We start from the raw sequence: 19,868 nt of genomic DNA, 5'->3' as shown, positions 1-19,868 counted from the left end.
TACATCTTCCAGGAAATGGCAGACAAATGGTCATCCACTCTTTTGCTATTGAATGGTCAGGCTGCCTGCTACATGGCGCAGGGCAAGTGGGAAGATGCCGAGGGAGTGCTCCAGGAGGCCCTTGACAAGGTGGGTGTTTCCAGAGAGCCTTTGACTTGAGGAGCCCTGTGGAAAGATGGTAGACCCTGCCACTGTCTTGGCAAGTCCAGATTGCAGGGTGATCCAAGTCCTTGGTGGTGAGGCAGTAAGCATGTACTGGACTTCACTGCTCAAGTAAGGAGAGACTTGCATGACCAAGATGCTCTTGTATATCCAATCGCCTTATCCCTGAAATTCTAGTTTTCCATTTTGCAGGTGAATTTTGTTGCATGTTTGCCCAGCTTGCATACAATAAAAATTGCCTTCATTGAGATAGCTAGTGTGTCAGAAAGGAGGCAAGGCTGGAAATCCTTTCTCGGTGACACGCAACTCCTGCATGTAGCCTGAAATGGTACAGCCAAGAAATGGGTTTTCATCTGGAGACACAATCTTTTGCATGCAAAACAGGTGCTCTAGTAGAGTGATGGATTCTCCCTGTGACTGGTAATTTCTTGGCAATACACCATCACAGAGAAGGAGTACGTGTGCTTTAGGGTGCCCTCTCCATGAATATCGTGTGTGTTCCATATAAGTTGTTGAGTTATTAAAAACTGAGGTTCAGGATTCTGGTTCAGGGTTTATCAGTATATTTGCATTCTCTAGAAATATACTCCAGCTTAGAAACTAACTCTTTAAAACCATTTTGGTAACTGTACTCTTTAAACCAGTTCAGAGACATTTCATGCAAAATTATTCCAAGCCTTTTGTTCTTGCAATATAACTCCTGTGAAATGAATACAGTGGCAACTAGTTAAGTTGAGAAAAAATTTTTTTAAAATATCCTTAACATAATAAAAATAGTTTATTACAAAGTATACTGCTTTTCAGCAGAGTAGTTCACAAACAAAATAGACCCAGTTAAACACTTGAGAAATAAAACATTTACAATACAATCCTGTGCATGTCTACTCAGAAGGAAACCCCACTGAGTTCAGTGGGTCTGTCTTCCAGGTAAGTGGGTATAGAATCAGTGGGGCTTCCTTCTGAGTAGATTTGCCTCAGATGGTGTTGTATCGCATAATTGGTATTCAAGCCTTTGGTTCCTTTGGAAACATAACACTGAGTTTTCTCCTGTAGTGACTGACTGACTTTCTCTCTCTCTCTCTCTCTCTCTCCCCCCTCCCCCCCATCTCTGCCTTCCCTGTTTTGTTCTTTCCAGGATAGCAGCCATCCTGAGACCCTCATTAATTTTGTGGTTCTCTCACAGCACCTGGGGAAGCCTCCAGAGGTGAGCCCTCTTCCGAATTCCCATGCTTGGGCTGGAAAGGGGGAGGGTGTCTTTAAAAAAAACAACAGGTCCACGTGACTCGGAAGGCTCCCCTCATTATGACAAAGCTAAGTAAGACCATGTGACAGGTCTGCTGTGCGCAAGGCTGACAATAGGGCTGAAGGAGCTACACCAGCCTCCCCTCCTGCTTGCAGTTCCTCTCATGCTGGTTCCAAAAGTCAACCATTCCAGAACACAGATATGGTGGGATCCTATGACAGTGCTTGTTTAAGTCTGCAGATTTGATGACTTTGTCCTGCAGAAAGTGTGAAGAAGGAAAAACTTCAGGATTCTGTCAGTGACAAAAACCTTTGTTTTAGTTGCTTAAGGCACAATCCTAGTTACTAGGAGCAAACTCCATTGGACACAGTGGGACTTCTGTCCAAGTAAATGTGCATTGGGTTGTGTTCTAATTGTGCAGGTGTATATGTACGTATACATGTTGTATGTAGATGTGTAAATGAGGAAAGAAAAAGTTCTCAAGGGAAAACCAGAAAACCAAGATTATATCCTGTGGCAAGAGACCGAAGTGCAGGCTCTGGAGTATTAATGGCCATTAGATAGAGTAGGTGAGTTCCTATAAATATCTGGGTGTAATGCTCCACTCAACTGGAACTAGAACCACTCATCACGAATCTGTGGCTGCGGCTGGCCAGAAGTCTGCAAGTGCAATAACCAAGTTCTTTTGTGTTAAAGGTGGCCATTATTTTCCAGCAGCAATTAGATTATATCTTGCAAAGGTTTTGCCCCAACTTTTGTATGGAACAATTCTTGGTCTCTCCTCTTCTTCCTTTGTCTCACTTGAACATGTCCAATCCAAATTTTTAAGATCTATATTTCAAGTGTCCAGCTATGTGTCTAACGCAAGCTTACGTCTTGATTCCGGCCTGTTAAAGGTCGAGGCCAAGATTGCCTTAACATCCAGTTATTTGTGGCTCAATCTAAATTTTAACACCCAAGGCCTAACATCTTTGGTTTTAATTGATAATTTTCAATCTACCTGGCTCAAGGCGGTACACACGAAGCTAAGACACTTGGGGTTTTCACCAAAGATTGTTCTGGCAATGGACTTGATTCAGGCAAGAGTGACTATAAAACAGACTGAGGGACATTGAACGACAAGAAGATGTCAGCAGGACTCCAGATTTTCTTGCCTCGGATGACACAAGGTATATAGCTGCCCTGGCCACTTATCTTTCACTGTTAGAGCTTCCTGGGCAGAGGAGAGCTTTCTTCCTAGCTAGGTGGAGAGCTCTTCCTTTGGCATTTGTTGAGGGCTGTTTCAGAAAGATCCCCATTCCAAAAGACTATGTCCTTGTGGTTCAGGGGAGGTTGAGACACTTGAGCATGTCATGTTCTGTTGCCCATTTTATCAGGGGATGCGAGATAAGTTTATTATTCTCCTCAGCAGAAAATTCTTGGGCTTGTCACAAACAGAAATGGCCAAGAAACTTCTTTTAGGTGCTAATTTTCAGCTTATGAGACTGACTGCAAGTTTTTTGGCTGCTGCTTACAAAACCCAAAATGGCATTATTAATAATGAGAGGAAATTTTAATAGCTACTCCTTATTTGTTCGTAGTACTATGATGGCTATTTTATTGTATTTTAATGTTGCATTTTAATGTTGAATGTATTTTAATGTTGAAATTTTAAATTCCGCCTGTTGTAGGGTGTTATTGTGTGTTTGTTTTTGCTGGTCTTTGACCATAACAATAAATACCTACCTCAAGGGAAAATGTTCTTTGTTTTTTTGAGGATTCACACATGGCATGCATGTGTCACAGGAAGTGTTCTCGTAATAGAGAGTGGTCCTTTCTGTGCAATCTCCTTCCTCCTTTGGATTCTCATTTGCTTCTTTTCTCCCTTCTCTTTCTATCCCTTTTCTTGGGGGTGGGGACTGTGGCTCAGTGGCTTTGACTGCAGAAGATCCAGGGTTCAATATGCAGCAGCATCTCCAGGCAGGTCTGGACAAGAGCTTTGGTTGACATCCTGGAGAGCTGCTGTCAGTCCAGAGTAGATAATACTGGGCTGGATGGATCTAGGATCTGACAGTAGAAGATTGTTTTAATATGTTCATTCTCTGGGTTCCCACTGCCGTTGTTTTGGTTCCATTTCTCACGGCATGTATTTTTTCTGTCCCTCTCTTTTTCCCCCCATAAGGTTACCAACCGCTACCTGTCGCAACTAAAAGATGCTCACCGAAACCATCCCTTCATAAAAGAATATCAGACCAAGGTATTTCTCTTTTTTCCCATTTAATCAGAAGAATGACACACCATCTTTCTAACTTACCTTGCATGAGTCCCTGATCTGACTTGTGCAGAGAGGCAGCAGGCAGCTTCTACTGGCAAATAATGCAGTTGTCTCTACATCACTTGATTGAAAGTTTCATAGCAGCTTTTAGTAGAACTGCCCATTCCTAATCCTTGATTGATTGGAAAGAATACAGCATCCTCTCATCCAGGGACGCAGCAGTGCAACCTCCAAAATGATAGCGTGCTTTGGACAAACAGGAGCCTCTGATTATTTAATTACTGCTTGTAGAAATTATTTCTCTGTTGGGAATTAACACAAACAACACCTTCTGTTGGATCTGACTCAGTCATTGTATGTTCTTTTAAATTAAATCTCCTCTCCCCTTATCTCTGTTTTGGTTTAAAGGAGAACGACTTTGACCGCCTGGCCCTGCAGTATGCGCCTTGTGCTTGAGCCCTGCAAGATGGGAGGGAAACCAGATGATGATGTCTTGTGAAGTGAGATTATACGCATGGAGCATCTGTGTGGAAACTGTGCATCTCTCCCTTCCACTCAACCAAAGCTGATTTTCCACACTTTCTGGTTGTCAAAGGGCGACCTGGGACTTGGTTTTGCACTGCAGTATCTTTTCCTGCAGGTTTTGGGTTTCAAGCCAATGTGTAGAACAGACTAATTTATCTTTTACCCATTCCAATAAAACCTTTACTGGGTTAATGTACATGCATGTTTCTGGTTGTGAACATATGCAGTTGCCTTACACCAAATTCAGACCACTGGTCCATTTTGCCAACAACTGTCTGCTTTGACTTGCCAAGATTTCCCCATCACCTGCTGCTTGAAATCCTTTTAATTGGAGATGTCAGGGAATAAACCTGGAACCTGCATACACAACAGATTTACCATCACTGACCAATGGATGATCATTGATGAATCTATGACACTGTCTTATGTAGAGTCTTGTCATTGGCCCTTTGCCCCAGTATTTCAACTTTGACCAGCTAGATCAGTTGTAGGTCTTTCCTAGTTTTGGCACCTGAGGTCCTTTTAGCCAAAGATGCAAGATCTGAGCTTAGACCTCTAGTGGCAAATTCTAGATCTGCCTCCCCTCCCCACCACAAAAAATTATGAAACAAATTGAAAAGGGGACATCGGCACCCTCCCAGATCTGCAGCAGGTTTCCTGCTGTGAAAAAGTAAGATTTTTTACAAAGCAAATGTCTTGCAATTCTCCACCCCAGCCTGGGATGAAGAATTTTTCTTTTTCAAAAATTGTTCTCATTTAAAAAAAAAAATATTTCATTCATTAGTCAGATGGGCCCATAATATGGCGTGGGAATTTGGCACATCTCTGCCTTTTCATTTTTCTTCTGCTTTTGCTCTGCTTAAAGCTGGGCCTGGTGGGGGGAGAAGGGAGGTGTGTGGCATGCTTAGGGGTAGTTTAAGCTCATCACATAATGCCTTTTGTAGCCACCTCGCTTGCAACATTTCTGAATGGCCCCATTGTCATTTTCCCTTGACTTGTTTTGAGGGGTTGGGGGAAGAGAGGCTGTTCTCAGGCAGAGTTCCTGGCAGGTCCAGCCTGGGAATGAAAGCCTCCTTTGTTGTTGGTGGGAGACCTGAAAGGGGGGTTTGTGCCGCTCGGTGCCTTGAGCCCCTGTTTGATGGGCTGGGATGGAGGAATGAGTGGACTCTTAAAAGGCCTAAACAATAAGGACTGAGCTATTGTTTTTTAATTTCCATTTTTCTTAAAACTTCTGGCCTTAAATTTCCATCACAGAAGAGCACAAAAATGGGAAAAGAGGCCTTGTTTTTCTGGTTTGCTGCCTGTGCACTCCCTAATAGCAAAGGCTGCATTCATGAAGGATAATGTCTGTCTGCCCATTGCCATCTTGATGGGTATATAGAGCCCTTGAATTCAGTGGCACTGTGCCTTTGAATAGCAGGTACTGGGCCAAACATGCTTTGGTGCCCTGCTTATGGGTTTCCCAGTAAGGCATCTGTCTGGCCATTGTGGGGAAGGGAGCAGGTTGATGTGGAGGGTCTAGTGTGAGGTTTGGACAGGGAGACCAGATAGCATAATAGCAAAAGAGGACAAGGCACCCCAAAATGTAGGACATCCAAGAAAAATGTAGGACATGACAAGAAAAGCTAAAAACTCCTATATTACATGTGGTTAATATAAACACTACATTACTTATGTTAAATATATATATAGTTCTATATTTAACTATTAATTGCAAGAATGCTGTACACTACTGGCAGGGACCCCCAATGAGGAAAAAGAGGGCATGTAAGCTTTTTCACAGGACACTAGGCTGAAAAAGAGGACATCTGGTCACCCTGGGTTTGGGGGCCTGATTCTGCAGGGGCTGGATAAAGCATCACTCCTGTTTTGGGCGCAGGCCATTTCTGGTCTATGCCTAATAAAGGTTAATGAAATGCTATTCTGGTCCAGGAGCTTGGCTGTCCGCATCTCCGGGCCGCCCTCTGGCGTCCAGCGAGGGCACTGCCACCGGCGGCATCTGTTTAGCCGAGCGCGCGTGCGCAAGGCGGACCGGCTGCTGTTCCAGCTGCAAACAGCTGGTGCGGGACCGGCGCGCGCGGCTGGGCAGCAGCGGCACTTGCCATCGCTTTTCTTCCCGCGAAGCCGGGGGAGGAAGGAGCATGAAGGCGCCGGAGCCGACGCCGAGCTACGAGGAGCTGGTGTGGCGGAGCTACCGCAGCCTCGCCGGGGCGCTGCGGGGCTGCACCGACTGCGGCTGGGAGCTGTCCCGCCGGACGTGGGCCGAGAACGCGCGGCTGGCCTGGAGCGAGCTCTTCCTCTGCCTCCTCTGCACCTTCGGCTGGACCATCTTGCGCCGCGCAGCCACCCGCCACCTCTTCCAGGTGAGGGGCTGGCCAGACCCCCACGGGTGGGGAGGGGCTTGGCCTTTGCATTGCAAGGAGGGCTGGTCTTCCAGGGGGTGGGTGGGCTCAGATCTGGCCTTGCAGAGGGAGTCCTGGAAATGACTCAGTGCTTGATGGGGGGGGGGGAGAGAAATTGGTGGAGCTTTATCTGGGGAAGGGTCGCAGTCTGTGGGGCTGGGAAATGAGCTGCTATTGCAGTGCCTTCCTAGGGGATGAAATTTGGGTGGGTTGAAATTGGCCTTGCAGCATATTGGGGAGGGTGGAAAATCTTCATTGCAATGCTTTACATTCTGGAAGGGCTCTAGATGCCATTGCATGATAGAAAATTAAGGAGGGTAAGTCAGTGTGGGCCTTTATATTCTTCCCCCCACCCCATGTCCTGTAGGGAATACAGCCAAACAATAAGATACCTTAAGACCAGCATCAAACAACAAAAAGAGGAGCCAGGTCTGGCTTTGCATTGCTGGGGTTTAAAATTTAGTCACCGCTGCTTTGAGTGAGGTTATGGTGGGAAGAGAAGATGACTGGGGCTTTACATTGCGTTGTCAAGGGGGAGGCTCTGATTTTGTGTGTGTGTGCAGAAAGTGTCATGGCATTGAAGGTGGAGAGGGAGAAGATGACATTGGCTCATTATATGACACTATGGATGGAGTGGGAGGGGAATTTGGCCTGGTATTGGGATGGAGAAGGTTGTGGTATTGAACTAGGCATTGTACAGGGTGGATGGGTGAGTGGGTGGGGGGCAGAATTGATGGCACGCAGCCATTGGTTGCGTAGGGAGGATGTGTGTGGGATTTGCCCTTGTGCTGCAGGGGAACTGGGTAAAATGTGATTGCATGGAGGCCATTTGAATTTTGCATTGCAACATCAATGCTAAAATGTGTAACTGCATTTGATGGAGGGGTGGAAGACAGCAAAATGACACTGGCGCATTCTATTACATTCCTTTAGAGTGTGTAAATAAACAGATTTCCCTTTGCATGCAAGAGGGAAGAGATAAGGATGAGCTATGTCTACCACATTGCATTGTGTGTAAATCTGATGTATCATAATCCCACATGTCATAGTCTCACTTGTGCCTGCTCTTTAAGTGCATTGGGGCTGGGCTGAGAGGTAAAATGTGCCATTGCATTGCGATAACTATTGTGGACCTTGGATCACATGCAAAGGTACAATATGTGAAATACGTGGCAGGTCCACTCCCTTTTGTCTCTTCTTTAAAACGCCTTTCTTCCCCATAGTCTTAAATGTGTTTTTCTCAGATTATTACTCACACTTATATCCTGGCTTTTCTCCAGATATTTCAGGACAATGTTCATGGCTTCTCCCTTCCTTCTGTTCTCGCAACAACCCTGTGAAGTAAGTTTAGGTTGCAGCATGACAGCTGGCCCATGTCATGGCACAAGCCTATACATATCTACTGAGTAGAAAGGCAGAGGTGGCCTTGGGCATGGGAAAGCTCAGGACCACCTCTGATCTACTCAGAAGTAAGTAAGTCTCACTGACTTCAAAAGAGCTTACTCCCAGGAAAGTGTGTATAGGATTGCGGCCCCGATGAGATTCTTGGCTGAAGAGGAATTTGAATCTGGATCTCAGTGGACCTAGTCAAACATTCCAACCACTATCATGCTGGCTAAGATATGTTTCAGCTTTTAAATCTCTTTTTCTCTGCTCTTTTTAGTGCAATGTTTTTGATGTCAACTCTTATTATAGTATGTTTGTGTTCTGCCTTAGTCCTCATTCCCTATGTGTAATGGAAACAGTTGCATCTTCAACAGATAAATCTTCCCTTATCTTTCCTTCCTCCTTTTCATTATTTGTGTTGATATCTAGATTGTAAGCCTGTTGGGGCAAGGACCTGCAATCTGATTCTTGTAAAGTGTCAAGAACACAGATGTTGCTATGTAAATAATTAACACTGAATTTAAGTTTAGTTTTTTAAAAACTATTGTTAGCCATCTGGGCCTGCTATTACAGGAAAAGTAGGATACAAATTCATTACAGGAACAGTAGACTATAAATTCATAACATAAACATAATTCTTAGCATTGTTTCTGTATTTGAAATCTGGCCTTGCATTGCATATTTATGGTACTGATGTTAAATACCAGTAATTAAAATCAGGAAGGATTTTATACATGCTTTTGCCATAAATCACTGAGGTGTGGGTTCAAATTCTGCCATTCCATTTTATGACCTTACAGGGGTGCCATTGATGAAATATGGCTGAGTATGTGTGTATGCTGAAACCTACTGCTGTGTTGCAGAGCTTGGGGTGGGGAGGAATGGAAACTTGCTGATACTGAGGTTTCCTGGAGGTGGTGGGGGTATGCTATTTTCCCCACAGATTGAATTGTCAAGTAGAAGTTATACTGGGCTGATTGAACAAGCTTTGTATCTTAGATCTTCTTTCTCTCAAAGAACTTACTAACCTGCTTACTGATTGCTTGTTTACAAGCCTGAATTAAGGTCCTAAGAATTCCAGCTAATATGAGGGCTGGGTCAAGAATTTAAGCAGCAGAAGTTTCAAGTCCTCATTGTTGTTTGGAATTTGTGATTCCAGCTGTTGCAAAGGGCATGTTCTGTGCCAACACATTTCTTGCTGATGAGGCTGTGGCTAGGGCCTCCCTTGCTGATTATTAACTGGGGTGGGTTGTGATGGGTCCTGAGAGGAGAAATGCATGGCCTAGATTGCAAAAGGCAAATTTGGGCTCTTAATGAGTGAAAAAGAAGCAACAGGGGGAAGGGGGAGAAAGAGGGAGAGAGCGGGATTAACACAGGATTCCAGACAAATTGCAACATTTGAGGTTATCCTTTGGATGTTAAAAATGTTACTGTGTTTCCAAAGATTCCAACTGGAACCATTTTTCCTTTTTTTTTTTTTTTGTATTGTTATGGTGTTAACACCAACAAGAAAAACCAAACTGGAAGGAAGTGGTTCACTAGTTTGTCATGTTATATTGTAGCACTTCTGAGGAAGTCTGTAGCAGTGATTGGCTGATATTGCTCTGATGTCGGAGGAGGAGGACGACAGCAGGGCAGGCAGAAGAGTCTTTGGAATCCTTTTTTTCTGGGAGTGGGAGGCGAGCAGATTAGCAAGGGGGTAGTCCGGATGATTGGGAGAGAGAAGGCCAGAGGGAGAGTCTTTTGGGAAAGGGAACACAGGGGGAGAGGCACTTGTGACCAGAAACTACAGAGTCTTGTCAGACTTGTGGAAGTTTGTGCATTGATTTGGAACCTCTGATGTTGTGTTGCATGTCTAAAACTTGAAGCCACAAAAAATAACTGATACATTTGGTCAAATGGACTAGTACAGTGTTTCTTAAACTGTGGGTCAGGACTCACTAGGTGGGTCCTAAGCCAATTTCAGGTGGGTCATTTCATTTCAATATATATTTTGAGCATATTAGACTTGATGTGACTGCATTTTTAGTATATTAGACATGGTATGTGACTGTATTTGGGGAAATGTTACAGGTCTGTACTTTTAACAGGCTTCTATGTATATGCTTTTAACAGTGATTGTCAATGGGGCTTACTTCCAGGTAAGTGTGGATAGGATTGCAACCTTTGGGATGTTTGGGGAATTATTTTTAAACAGATCAGCAACTGCTTGGAAGGGTTAGGAAGGTTCTTCCTTATTTTAAATACATTTTTAAACTTACTGTAAACTTTTAATTTACTTCCTTACTTTGATTTTATTGTATGGGGGTGTTAAAAATTTTCCTTCTTGATGCTGTTACTTCCAGCCGTGACTTCCAGGTTAATGACATCACTTCTGGTGGGTCCCTACAGATTGTCATTCTAAAACTGGCCCCCATTGCTAAAAAGATTGTGAACCACTAGACTAGTAACTTTGGTGGATTTGCAATACAGATATAAATTGTAGTAAAATATATCCACTTTCTGCAGAAAAAATAGAATGGGATTTCCTGCTTTATTATGGTATTCTTGGTGGTTGCTTGCCTGGGGAAAAAATCTTGAGGAGGGGGTGCATGTGTTTGCATTATCAGTCATGTGGGTTTTGAAGGCATTTCATTTAACAGAAATGACAACTGCATCAGATTTATCTAGTGTGGAGTCAGTTTTGTGTTGTGACTTTTGATGCAGATATCATGAAAGACTTCAGTAACACATTCTTTCATGCAGGGCCTCTTGAGAGGGATTTTATCAGGGGGTACAAAGTTTTCTTTGGGCCTCTTCCCAAAGGGGGAGGGGGTGAAACAGAATGGGGTGGGAAGAATGCTGGAAAAACAGACAGGGGGAAAAGTGGCAACAACTAGAATAGTCTCTGGAGCCCAGGTCTACCAGTCTTGCCAATGCAAAGCTCAGGTCTACCTGCCTGCCTGGCATTTGCAGCTAGATACAGTAATATGGAAAACCAACCACACTCCTAAGTCTCTCTAAAATCTTTCAAATGTAGAAAATAATTGCAGGTTAGCATTATTGTATTTAGTCTCACACTAGAATGGAAAATGTCATGTGTACACCAAAACTGACTTCTGCAGCAGCTGCAGTCCCGCAGCTGTGTCTCTGAGCTCCTCTAAACTCCTTCATGGTAAGCGGATCCACAAGCCAAAGAGCTACTGTAACAGGTCCGTTTCTACCAGATGTGACACTGTTAAGGAACATATGCATTCCTGAGCCTGGTGTGTATGGCTTGTGGCAGTTGTCACTTCCATGTGCCCACGGTAATGTCCCCAGCATCCCACGTGGGCAGTGAGTCTGGGTGGGACTAGAAAATAGAAGATCCTGGGAAATTTCTGGGCCCCCTCCTTGGGCTTTTTGACCTTGGGCCTGGGTACAAATTACCCCCTTTACCCCCTCTCTCCTAGGCCCTGCTTTCATGCAACATTTCATCCCCTTGTTTCTTCCAATGTAATATTTTCATTTTAAAAAACTGGAATAAAGTTTCTAGGTCTCATGGCTAGGTTTGAAAACAAAGGCTTGGGAATAGGGTGCCCTTGGGTAGAGGAGGATGGTGCTGTTGTACATTTTTTTGATGGTTGTGTACAAAAGGAGTTTCAGTCACTGCAGCTTTTTGTCACCTTTCTGGGCCAGAATGCCCTCGTATAGAGAAGTTCTCAAAGAAGCTATTGGCCTGTTTCTCAGCTGTAAAAATTGCAGGAAACATAAATTAAAACCTGTTGTTAAAAGTACAGAAGTTTGGTCTCAAGTGTCCAAACTTTAGCTGATCCCCCCCCCCATCTTATTTCCAGTTCCCCTTGGGACTAGGGACTTGTTCCAATTACATTTTTCCATGGATAGAGAATATCCTGGAGCTAGTTACCCTCTCACTTGTTGGGGGGGGGGGGCTTGCCTTGTTTTCAAGTTCAACTCTGCATGAGGAGTAGGAACACATCCAGTTTTAAGTGAGAAACTTTCATTATTTGCTGTATGAAGAAGCCTATGTCAGAACTTTTCTAGGAAATATCTGAACTCCGTATATGTTGCTTGTACTGCTCGGCTTATTGTTTACTTCTCAGTGGATTGTGTAAAAGTCGCCTTCTGCAGTGCCTGATGTTGTCCTTGGCTGGCAAAATAGAAGGTTTTGGTGGAATTGTCCTTAGTTGTTTGACTTCAAGTCCCTCTCTTTATCTCTTGAGGACTAGAAGCTTATTTCTTCTTGATGTAAAGACCCAGATATCCACAGGAGAGGGAGATAATTTGCCTAATATTGTTAGGTGTGAGATCCAACTGTGCAGGAAGAGATGATTCCTGCACTACATAACTGAAGAAGATTGCAAAGCTAAATTAGTTTTCTTCATCCTGGAGTGAGGCTGTCTCCTGCTGTATGCTAATTTTAAAAATTATTATGAATAATAGATGGTTGTTACCATGCAAGAACAGCATGAGCCTCTCAGCAGAGGCGGTACAGGAAGTCTGCATCTTGCGACAAGGACGCAGGGGTCGTGAGCAAAAGCTGAACTGTGTGGGTGGTTGTCCCTGGCTACAAGACTCCTCTGCACCCAGAAAGAAGATGTTTTAAAAGGACAAAATTGCTTCCTGTCTGAGCAGCTATGGGAGGACTAGGGAGGAAGGCAGGTGGCTAGAGAAAAGAGAACTAATCTGAACAGATGCTGTATTGCACCAAGGTAGGTTCACCTAGCCCAGCGTTCTGTTTCCAACAGTGGCCAGCCAGATGCTTTGGAGAAGCCCCAGAAGCAGGGCAAGAAGGTGGGAAGCTCCCTCCCCAATCACTGTGTCTCTGGTGGCCCATATTTAGAGGTACAGCGCACTACTTCTGAACAAGGAGGTTTCATTTTTAGCTTTCATGGTTGATAGCTGTTGCTACTGTAAATTTACCTTAATTGTTCATAAAAACATCAGAAAAACCTTCAAGATCAGACAATAAAGTCCAACGGGGGAGGGCTGTTGCCTCCCTGCCCTGCTTGTAGGCTTCCTAGAGGCATCTGGCTAGTCACTGTTAGAAACAGGATGCTCTGCTGGCTGGACACACTTTGGTATGATTCAGTAAAGCAGTTTATAGAAGAACATATTAAAGTTAGATCAACGCATTGTAGGAAACACCTGTAAACCATGATAGCCAACAGTGGAGTCTCCATGTTCAGAGGTCTACCTCTAAATATCAGTTACTGAAGGGCAAACAGGAGAGTGTTGTCGCCAACTGTTTGTGGTTTCCTGATGGTGTCTGACTGCTCACTGTTGGAAATGGGATGCTGGACTAGATGGTCTGGTTCAGCTGGGCTAGATTTAGGTTACTCAGTCTTCTTGCTTTCATATTACAGAATTGAGTTTCCCTGCTTCTGGAGCTTCTGGCTTGAATTTCATTCAGATTTTGAATGAAATAAAATTTGGGTCCTTTTGTAATCCCAAGCCTCAGGTGGAATTGAAAACTATTTAAAAACACAAATGGTCTTCCTTGCCGATTGGTACAGAAGGGATGGAAATCAAACCTGTGTAGTTCCGGAAAGGAATGTACCTTCATCAGCGAGGAGAGTGATCTGATCAGATCTCTGTGGCACCTGGAAAAAACCACTTGATAGCTACAGTTTCAGCAGGACTTGGGGCAAAGGTGTGATAGGGGCCAAGAACTGGAAAATGAAGTCAGCTTGTGTTTGTACACCATTGTGGCTGTATTACAGTTGGCCCGTCTGCCAACTGGTGTTGCGTTCTATGTTGGTGACTACTAAATATCAGCAAGCTGAAGATGTGGTGTGCTTGTATTCCCCCCTACCCCAGTTGGGGTACTGATTCTCAGGAATTGAAGTTTTTCAGTTTACTCCAGATGTGTGGGTGCTTGGATGGACTGAGAGCCCTGCTGGGTCAGACCAAAGGTTTCAGTCGCCCAGTGACCAACCAGATGTTTTCAGGAAGCCTACAAGCAAAACTTAAGAGCAATGTCCGCTTCCTGTGTAACAGTTTTTCCAGCATTCAGGAATCACAGATAGACTGCCCCTGTGTGTGGAGTTTCCATTTGGCTATCATGACTATTGGTGAACCTCCATACAAAGAGCACTGTTGAATCAGATTTTTCTAGTCCAGCATCCTATTTCGCATGTTGAGAAACCCATAAGGAGCACATGAAAGCCACAGTCCTTCCCTGTTGTTTACCCCAGGTGTTCAAAAGTAGACTGCCTTTTAGGCAAGGGGTTTTTCACTATTATAGCTAATTGGTCACTTAGCATCTATCTAAGAACGCTGCCATACTGGATCAGATCAAAAGTCCAATTAGCCCAGCATCCTGCTTCCCACAGTGGCCAACCTGATGCATCTAGGAAGCCCGCAAGCAGGTCACTTGGTTGTGATCCTTTCTTGCTGTTTGCAAGTACCGTTTTCTGTACCTGTTTTGTTCTTACCCCAGCTTCGTAAACAAGATTTGGTCTCTTCCACTGCCCCACCCCAATTCTCCTCTCAGGTGTGTCCCCCCCCCCCATTTCCACTTGTTGCTTCTCTTTTAATTAAGTATGGAATAGACCAGTGATTTTCAACCTTTTTTCATCCCACGGCAGACTGACAAGGTACTAAAATTGTCAAGGCACACCATCAGTTTTTTGACAATTGACAAGGCACACTATGCTGTTGGAGGGGGGCTCACATCCCCATTGACCCTATTAACAAATGACCCTCCTCCAAACTCTCGTGGCACGCCTGCAGACCATTCACAGCATACCAGTGTGCCACGGCACAGTGGTTGAAAAAGGCTGGGGTAGACTGTCTGGAATGAAAGACAACAGGAAAAGGTACCTTTCAGCTGTTGCCATGGCAACAGCACAGGAAAACCTCAGTTGCTAGGGGCAACGAGGACTGCCATGGGAGCGGATGCTCTTGGGGTGTACGTATATGTGTGTCACAATCTTACATTGCCTGGAAAGCTTCTTCTGCACTCCCACGCTCTGGTTTTTGGGGTCTGGCAAACCCCAAAGTGCTTAATTTTGTGGTGATATTTTTCACCTTTGAATTCTTTATTACAGTTTGATTTAACGTTATTAAACATGATTTGATATGTAACCTCCAACAGACTGGACCACTTGACCATAACCTAAATAAAGTTTAGTCAGGACATGAGCCTAGTTCATGGCAACAGAGTTGCAACTCTGCTAGGATGCATTGCTCCAAATCATGACTGGATGCTTGTTCTCACATATAAATTCCTTGCACAGAGAACACTAGCATTTTGAGGAGAGGAGTTTGTGGTTGTCTTCTCCTTGACATACTAGTTTTCCATGTGTGTGGAGTTTTTTGTTAGTGAACTACCGCTAGGGGCTTGCAGAATTGTATGTCCCTATATTATAAGAGAACTTTTCAAGTGTTTAAAAAAAAAAAAAAAGACTAGCATGTTAGGGAAAAGGTGGTCCAGCTTGGTCTTCTGTCTGACATGCAACTTTCTTTGTGCAGTGATTTTTTATTTTGTATGGAGGAGCATCCAGTCATGTGAGCCCCCATTTGCCATCTGAAGTGATAGGTTTAGTCCCTCAGGGACAACCCCTTGGGTGTACTGGGTGCTGTAGGCTTATTATACCATAGTCTTTCAAGACTGAAGGTTGCCAACCATTTCCAGTGTCTTGCCAAGTGAGCACTCCCCCACAGACTAGTAAAGCATCAGCTATGGCTGTAGGTAGAACATTCTCTGCCCTCTGTGGTGGTCCAGCACTTGCTAAAGTGCCAGCTGCAGGAGGAAGGGTCCATTCTCCACCCTTTCTGGTAGTCTGCTTTCACTGGGATGTGTGACCCTGTCCTGTGCCTGTTTACATAACTGAACTTGCTTGTCCAATTCCAATTGGAAATTATCATTGCAACATCAGTATTAGAATGTGACTGTAAAACTAGGGGCACTGTAATAATACTGAAATTGGTGGACTTTGTTTGCAATTGTAATTGTGCAATTTAAGTTCAATGAAACTAGTTACCCAGGTTCAAGATTGCAGTCTCGCAGCACCTTCTTGTGCATATTTACTTGGAAGCAAGTCCAAGTCCATTTTAGTTCAGTAGATCTGGCTTCCAAGGAAGCATGCACAGGACTGTGGCCTTTAGTTGGTTTGGGCCCTTGGATATAGGTATGCTGTTCCATACTGATGTACAATGCTCCCTCATCCTGTATAATTTTAAATCCGACCCAGCCTGCTTCCAAAGAGAAAATACTGTATCAATCACTTACAGTAATTGCATTTTTATAGAGATCAGCATACTAACATATTTTACTTGCAAGTCATCTTGCATAGAATTATGCTGCAAGTGGAACATTGGAAGCCGCATTCAACTAAGTCAGACCTGTGGTCCATCTATTTTAATACTGCCAGCACTGACTGGCAGCAGATCACCAGGGTTTCAAGCAGGGATCTTTCTCTATTTTGCCTGGAATTGGCAGAAATAGAACGCATGACCTTCTGTATGCAAAGCAGATGATCTCTCCTCATAGAGTTACAGCCCCTCCCAAGATGTTCATCTTAGTTTAAAGCACTGGTTTCCAACCTGTGGTCCAGGGACCACAAGTGGTCCATGACACCCTGAGAAGTGGTCTGGGGGGGGGGAAGGTGATCACCTTGATCACTTCGCAACTGTTACCCTGCACATGCCCGATCTCATCTGATCTCGGAAGCTAAGCAGGGTCAGGCCTGGTTAGTACTTGGATGGGAGACCGCTTGGGAATACTGGGTGCTGTAGGCTTATTATACCATAGTCTTTCAAGACTGAAGGTTGCCAACCATTTCCAGTGTCTTGCCAAGTGAGCACTCCCCCACAGACTAGTAAAGCATCAGCTGTGGCTGTAGGTAGAACATTCTCTGCCCTCTGTGGTGGTCCAGCACTTGCTAAAGTGCCAGCTGCAGGAGGAAGGGTCCATTCTCCACCCTTTCTGGTAGTCTGTGGAGGAGTGCTCACTCAGTGCGATGTTTCCCCATAGACCACCACAGAGGGCAGAGAAAGGACCCCCCTGCAGCTGGCATTTCCAATATCTCGCCGAGTGCTCCCCCATGGGATACCAAGTTGAATTTTATTTTTTGGTGTGGTGGGGATGGAAGGGGTTGCATGTAGTCCACGACAATTCCAATGTTTGCCTCAGTGGTCCATGGGTTCCTAAAGGCTGAGAACCACTGGTTTAAAGGCTCCTAATTTGTTCTTAGTGAAATTACTGGAGGTTCTTGAAACATAAATGCCCTGTGCTTGTGAGAAGCCAGAATAAATAAATGTATGGCCGAGGCTTTCATCTGCCTCCTGCTAACATTGCCCTATCCCTTCTACATGGCTGTGGAACTCAAGGAGATGGCAGCGATAAACTTGATGACAGCCAAGGGCTGTGCATGCCGGAGAGACATTGCTGGGAATTGATTTGAACTTATTCCTAGTAATAGTCCTTTATTCTGCACATCAGTGTAGAGTGATGCCTTATGGGAGTTTCCTAGGCAGAATCCTGCAGGTGCCTGCCTGCAGTGATGAAGGGAGAGCAGGCCAAGCAAAACCCTGATCCAGAGCCTGCTTGGCTGTTTTTACAGAGACAGGGGGAAAAGTGCAATTCTGAGAAATTTCCAAGGAAATGGAATTATGAAAGGCTCAGGATGTACTGTTTCCCATTCCCATTGGCTTTGTCCGAGTTTGGGCTGTCTCTGGGCGTGTGTATTTGGCTGCCTGCTTGAATAAGGAAATAGCATGTTGGAGAGGGGCCACCAGAGAGCAAGGTCCTGATCTCTGAGCATTTTCCCCTTTTCCAGGAAATTACATGTTCTCCAATTCCAATTGGAAACGATCATTGCCACATCAGTATTGGGATATGACTGTAAAATTTGGGGCAGTGTAGTAACATTGAAATTGGTAGACTTCGTTTGCAATTGTAATGGTAAAATAGTTTGCAAGTTTGAAACTGTAAATTTCAAGATAGTATTGTGTGGTGTTGTGTGTCAAGTATTGTGTGTCAAGATAGTTGTGTGTGTGTGTTTGATTTGATTTTGTATGTTGACCTTGTTTGGGTTCTTCTGCAAATTCCCTTGGCTGTTCCCCTCTCCACCCCCCCTAATGTTTTCCCTATGCCCATGTCTGTGCACTTTCACTTTATCTGATAAAACAGTTCATAGTCCACAAAAGTTTATAAGGGAATAAATGTTAACTCTTTAAGGTGCCACAGGAGCCTTATGCTGTATGTCTACTCAGAGGTAAGTTCCATTTAACTCAATGAGACTCACTTCCAGGTAACTGAATGTAGGATGACAGCCAAGCAAAGAGGCATCTTTTTAAAATGGTGTTTGGCAGGCGGAGAGTGCCCCTTTTTATCCCTGCACAGTGTGCTTTCCAGTGGCTGTTGCTGGTATCTCTCCTGTGTTTTTGTTTTTTTTTAAGACTGTGATCAATTTGGGGTCAGGGAACCATTGATTGATTTTATTATGTAAACTGCTTTGTGAACTACAGTACTCCGGTTGAAAAGTGGCATATACCATAGATCAGTGTTTATCAAACTGTGAGTTGGGACCACTAGGTGGGTCATGAGCCCATTTCAGGTGGGTCCCCATTCATTTCAATATTTTACTTTTAATGTATTAGACTTGATGCTTAAGGACATAAGAACAGCCCCACTGGATCAGGCCATAGGCCCATCTAGTCCAGCTTCCTGTATCTCACAGCGGCCCACCAAATGCCCCAGAGAGCACACCAGATAGCAAGAGACCTCATCCTGGTGCCCTCCCTTGCATCTCGCATTCTGACATAACCCATTTCTAAAATCAGGAGGTTGCACATACACATCATGGCTTGTAACCCGTAATGGATTTTTCCTCCAGAAACTTGTCCAATCCCCTTTTAAAGGCGCCCAGGCCAGACACTATCACCACATCCTGTGGCAAGGAGTTCCACAGACCAAACACATGCTGAGTAAAGAAATATTTTCTTTTGTCTGTTCTAACTCTTCCAACACTCAACTTTAGTGGATGTCCCCTGGTTCTGGTGTTATGTGAGAGTGTAAAGAGCATCTCTCTATCCACTCTGTCCATCCCCTGCATAATTTTGTATGTAGCCTTTCCTCATAAGGAAGGTGCCGCAGCCCAGTAATCATCTTAGTCGCTCTCTTTTGCACCTTTTCCATTTCCACTATGTCTTTTTTGAGATGTGGCGACCAGAACTGGACACAATACTCCAGGTGTGGCCTTACCATGTTATGTGACTGCATTTGGGCAAATGTTACAGATCTGTATTTTTAACAGGCTACTTGCGATACAAGGACATCTGCAAGAGGGATCTGAAGGCCTTAGGGATGGACCTCAACAAGTGGGAAACCCTGGCCTCTGAGCGGCCCGCTTGGAGGCAGGCTGTGCAGCATGGCCTTTCCCAGTTTGAAGAGACACTTTGCCAACAGTCTGAGGCTAGGAGGCAAAGAAGGAAGGCCCATAGCCAGGGAGACAGACCAGGGACAGACTGCACTTGCTCCCGGTGTGGAAGGGATTGTCACTCCCGGATTGGCCTTTTCAGCCACACTAGACGCTGTGCCAGAACCACCTTTCAGAGCGCGATACCATAGTCTTTCGAGACTGTAGGTTGCCAATACAAAAAAAATAATACTATATATATGTTTTTAACAATGATGGTAAATAAGACTTACTCCTTGGTAAGCATGGGTAGGATTGCAGCCTAGGATTGTTAAAAATTTTCCTGCTTGATGATGTCACTTCTGGTCATGCTAAAAATGTGAGAACCACTGTGGTAGATTCTCCCCTATAAGATGAGATTTCTATCAATAAATCAAGTGTCTGGGGGAGGGGGTCAGGGCTATTCAGGCAGAAGCCCAGAGGAGAGCAAGAGGATAAGGCAGAGATAATTAATTATAATTAAGGACTATTAGATTCCAGGGCAACCAGAG

The 19,868-nt window shown here is 44.4% G+C and overlaps 3 protein-coding genes and 1 pseudogene across 3 annotated transcripts in view; 3 read left to right on the top strand and 1 right to left on the bottom strand.

The window, feature by feature from the left end:
* Positions 1-4,380, top strand: part of COPE (COPI coat complex subunit epsilon) — a 15,964-nt gene extending 11,584 nt beyond the window's left edge. Inside the window, exons 7-10 of the mRNA XM_066635309.1 lie at positions 1-129; positions 1,298-1,366; positions 3,567-3,641; positions 4,068-4,380. The exon at positions 1-129 is cut by the window's left edge and continues 27 nt beyond it. Coding sequence (XP_066491406.1) covers positions 1-129; positions 1,298-1,366; positions 3,567-3,641; positions 4,068-4,115 — 321 coding nt within the window. The 3' untranslated portion in view covers positions 4,116-4,380. The remainder of the gene's footprint in view (positions 130-1,297; positions 1,367-3,566; positions 3,642-4,067) is intronic.
* Positions 1-19,868, bottom strand: part of UPF1 (UPF1 RNA helicase and ATPase) — a 106,968-nt gene that overhangs the window by 25,390 nt on the left and 61,710 nt on the right. The window lies entirely within an intron of this gene.
* The window catches only part of CERS1 (ceramide synthase 1), a 30,609-nt gene continuing 17,019 nt past the window's right edge, over positions 6,279-19,868 (top strand). Inside the window, exon 1 of the mRNA XM_066636020.1 lies at positions 6,279-6,547. Coding sequence (XP_066492117.1) covers positions 6,326-6,547 — 222 coding nt within the window. The 5' untranslated portion in view covers positions 6,279-6,325. The remainder of the gene's footprint in view (positions 6,548-19,868) is intronic.
* Positions 16,578-16,696, top strand: LOC136659640 (5S ribosomal RNA; annotated as a pseudogene).

The sequence above is a fragment of the Tiliqua scincoides genome, chromosome 8, assembly GCF_035046505.1.
Source record: "Tiliqua scincoides isolate rTilSci1 chromosome 8, rTilSci1.hap2, whole genome shotgun sequence".
Lineage (NCBI taxonomy): Eukaryota > Metazoa > Chordata > Lepidosauria > Squamata > Scincidae > Tiliqua > Tiliqua scincoides.
The sequence above is the reverse complement of the archived record's forward strand: the minus strand, read 5'-3'. Positions and strand labels throughout refer to the sequence as shown.